Source organism: Macrobrachium rosenbergii, chromosome 41 (assembly GCF_040412425.1).
Source record: "Macrobrachium rosenbergii isolate ZJJX-2024 chromosome 41, ASM4041242v1, whole genome shotgun sequence".
NCBI lineage: Eukaryota > Metazoa > Arthropoda > Malacostraca > Decapoda > Palaemonidae > Macrobrachium > Macrobrachium rosenbergii.
In genome coordinates, this window is record NC_089781.1 from 37,060,079 (window position 1) to 37,063,705 (window position 3,627).

At 42.0% G+C, this 3,627-nt stretch overlaps 2 protein-coding genes across 2 annotated transcripts in view; both read right to left on the reverse strand.

The window, feature by feature from the left end:
• Positions 1–226, reverse strand: part of LOC136826807 (uncharacterized) — a 31,269-nt gene extending 31,043 nt beyond the window's left edge. Inside the window, exon 1 of the mRNA XM_067084248.1 lies at positions 131–226. The gene's annotated coding sequence lies outside the window, so the exon portion shown is untranslated. The remainder of the gene's footprint in view (positions 1–130) is intronic.
• A 2,496-nt stretch (positions 227–2,722) lies between these two features.
• Positions 2,723–3,058, reverse strand: LOC136827090 (uncharacterized). The gene has a single exon (XM_067084845.1). The coding sequence runs from the start codon at positions 3,056–3,058 to the stop codon at positions 2,723–2,725; it is 336 nt and encodes a 111-aa protein (XP_066940946.1).
• Positions 3,059–3,627: the final 569 nt, after the last annotated feature.

Sequence of the window (3,627 nt, forward strand, 5' to 3'; positions counted from 1 at the left end):
CAGTCTTCGTTTATGGAAACCTTATCTAGACTGACTGTATCACAAAGTGTCATTTTAGTAGCAGAACAAAACTCATATCGGTAAAGCACAAACACCACCTAATTTACCATTAGACATTCTGACAACTTACCCTTGTTTCTTTTTGTAACTGATAACGGTTAAAGTCGATTTGTTCTTCAAACACGAGAGTGTCACAGTGAATTTAACACACTTGCCTCTAAGCCGTGAGAAATACTGAGACCATTTAGTCCTCTGCTACAACAGCTGCGCATAATCTGTCAAGTGGAGCGCTCGTAGATGGAAATGGAATCTTAGAATAACTTGTCTGAATTACATGCACAGAATTACACAGTACAGTCCGTGACACGGCTGATCCAGGTTTGTTAACCTTGAAGTACTGGGCCTCCACAGCAAATTTGAGCGCCTTTGGCTCTGTGGTTGAAAGTTGAAAGTTCTGCTGAAAACTAACCAAAACAAAATCCTAGAGTAATAACGTAGTAGAAATGGTATCCCGAATAAGATAATTAGGCCCTTTGTCCTAAGTACGCACAAAAAAAAATATTCTACCAAAAAAAAAGCCAAGAAATGTTTTAAATAATTTGAAACCTATTCAGCAGAGCCGGCCAAAGCATAAGTGAACTAAACAGCTGCTTGGGGGCCCCAAGCCATCAGGGCCCCCCTAGAGTGCTTGGAAAATGTTAAAATAATTAAAATTAGAAAAGCAAAAATAAATTAATAAAATACAAAAGTACAAATAAATAGAAACAATTTTTCAAGCAATTTTTATGTTTATTTATTTTACAACTGCTATTTTTATGTAAGAATATACAAGTATGTTGTCTGGTTTTATTTGTAGTGGGAAATTGCATTTTTGCTCAACTGCTCCATTTTTTTAATATAAGCTATTAAACTGGTTAACTTGTTTTATGGTAAATGTAGGGTCTTGCCTGCTGATTTCTTCTGTTACTTACAAATATAAGTTCAATATGCCATACAATACGTCAATCTGAAATTGTAAATGTACAAATAATACTGGACCATACTGTGAATTTGCTACCCCTGTGTGGTTAGTGATGCCTTTATAGTGCATGGGATGATCAAGTATTCAAGCACAAGTAATAATTAAGCACCAGTGGTGGTGAAGGTGGCCCCAAATCCAACCCTGCTTAGGGACCCATAAAGGCTTGGGCCAGCCCTGCCTATCCATATCAAACAAATTCAAGCTTCCAAAGAATATTGGTTTCAACCTTCCACAGCAGAGGCCACACTGCAGCAGTAACTGATCATGATACAGAGCCCTAGGGGAGATGCGAACCCACTACATCTGAGCGGCATGACACAACACTAACCACGATACCATTTGACCAGATGTTTCTAAGGGGAATGGTAAGTGCAGGATTTGATGATCACGCAGAAGAAAAGGAAAAGTGGAGAAGAATGCAATGCATGGGAATTACCTCCTTCCAGAATGATAAAGCATAAGAACCAGCTTGTTTTCAGTGGTAGCAAGGTGCTTGTGCCATAATTGCACAAAATATGATGATGAATTGTCCCAGTGCTGAAAAGTCTACATTCAGAATTTGAAGCATGTGCGGAAGCACATTTACATCAATGATAAAGTTATCCCACTGGAGTGAATCAGTTAAGAAATTCAAAATGCAGCTAAGTTTGAAGAAAAGGCCTTAATAATGATGCAAGCAAATCTTTGGAAAAAAAGTTAAACCATTTTGAAAGCCTTGGAAGGAAGTGCGTTTAGGTAAAAATTATATTTAGATTCAAAATGATATAGGCACAACGTCCTTCTTACATCCTGCAAAATGTGGAATGGGAAACATAAGTGGTATTGTGAGAGTGAGGTGTAAGCGAAAGTGTCGGTCAGGTTACAACTGATTTATTCACCCAAAATTTACATGAGTCATAAACCCTTGCCGGCCATAACGTAGTCCCAACCTGTGACAGGTAGGGAAAAAGGGATTAACTCTAGGTCTCTGTGTTTCTTCACAGAGGCAAAAATACAATTATACAAGTGCAAAACATATGAATGTGAAATACATGTACATAGCTGAATGAATATCAAGGTGACTATAACATCGTCGGAAACATTTGCTGAAAACATCATCTCAAGATTTTGTTTTCTTCTGACCTCGTGTTAACCACACAGTTCGCATGTGGTGCTTTTTCCGAGGTGTACAGTGAGTCATCAGCAGGTAGGCTGTGTGGTTGAACATGTGTGCCTACAGTACTCACCCCACCCCATCTGAGAAAGCCTACAGCTGTTGGCTGGTGTCCAGCATATAGGCTGGTTTCAACTGGTCGATTGAAACTCACGTTGTTCTTCCGTCAACCATCAACTGGAACATTTTCAGATGTCATTGAAAAATTTTGTGTGGGCCAGAGTATGCTGGGGAGAGGGGAGGGTGTTTGTGTGCATCAACCCAGATGAATGTGTACCTTACGTTCATTAAGTCTTTGGGGAAGAACGCTTCTCTGTTTGCTTGGTATGCTGGTAACAATTTTCCTATTACTTTTCTTCTTTCAGATGTTGTTGTCGGGCTTTTGTTTTCTGGGAATGTGCCTGCTGGTAATGTCAACTCTTGGCCGCAGAGGACTTCAGCCAGGGATGCATTGACTGCTTCATGTGGCGTCGTTCTTAATCCCAGCAGGACCCATGGTAGTTCTTTCCTCCAACTGCTTCCTTGATATTTGGCAGTTGGAAAGGCTTTTAATGATCTATATAGCTCTCATTTATTCCATTTGCTTCAGGGTTGTAGGCGGTGGTGTGCATTATCTTGGTTCCCAAACTGTTGGCGGGTTCATTCCACAAGACAGAGATAAAGTTCACACCTCTGTCGCTGGTGATGAACTGGGGAATGCTGTACCTACTGACCCAGTCAGTAAGGGCTTTAACACAGCTTTCCACCATCTGCTGTCGAATGGGGATTGCTTCTGGCCATCTTGTATTCCTATCTGTTATTGTGAATAGATACTTGTACCCCTTTGATGGGGGTAGGGGTCCCACTATGTCGACGTGAATGTGGGCAAGGTGGCAGAATGTCATCTTGTATTCTTCTATCCCGCTCTCCATGTGCTCATAATTTTTGAAGTTTGGCACAGGATGCATTGTCTTGCCCACATCTTGACGTCATTTCTCATGTCCCACCAGACATACCGCTCTGCTATCATTCTGGCGGTGGATCGGCCTGATGGGTGGGATAGGTTGTGAGTGAGGCCAAAAGCTTTCTTCCTTAAACCCTCCGGCAAGTAAGGGTGTTGGCGTACCATACTCATCTCGCAGGTGATGGTCATAGGTCCTTCATTGACCGACAGGTCATTCCGTTTGAGGACAGGATTTATCTGTCGCAGCCCTTGCAGTCCTTCGTCCACCACCTGCACTTCTGCTATTCCAGGATATGGGACCCCAAGCTGGATGGTGTTGGCACAGTTTCTGGATAGGGCGGCCACCACAGTGTTTGATGAGCCCTTCATGTACTTGATCGTGCAGAAGTACTCAACTGTTGTTGACAGGTGTCGTTGTTGACACGCTGACCACACATCTGCTGCTTTTGTGAAAGCATGGATGAGGGGTTGGTGGTCTGTATGGACCACGAATTCTTACCCCTTGAGCAT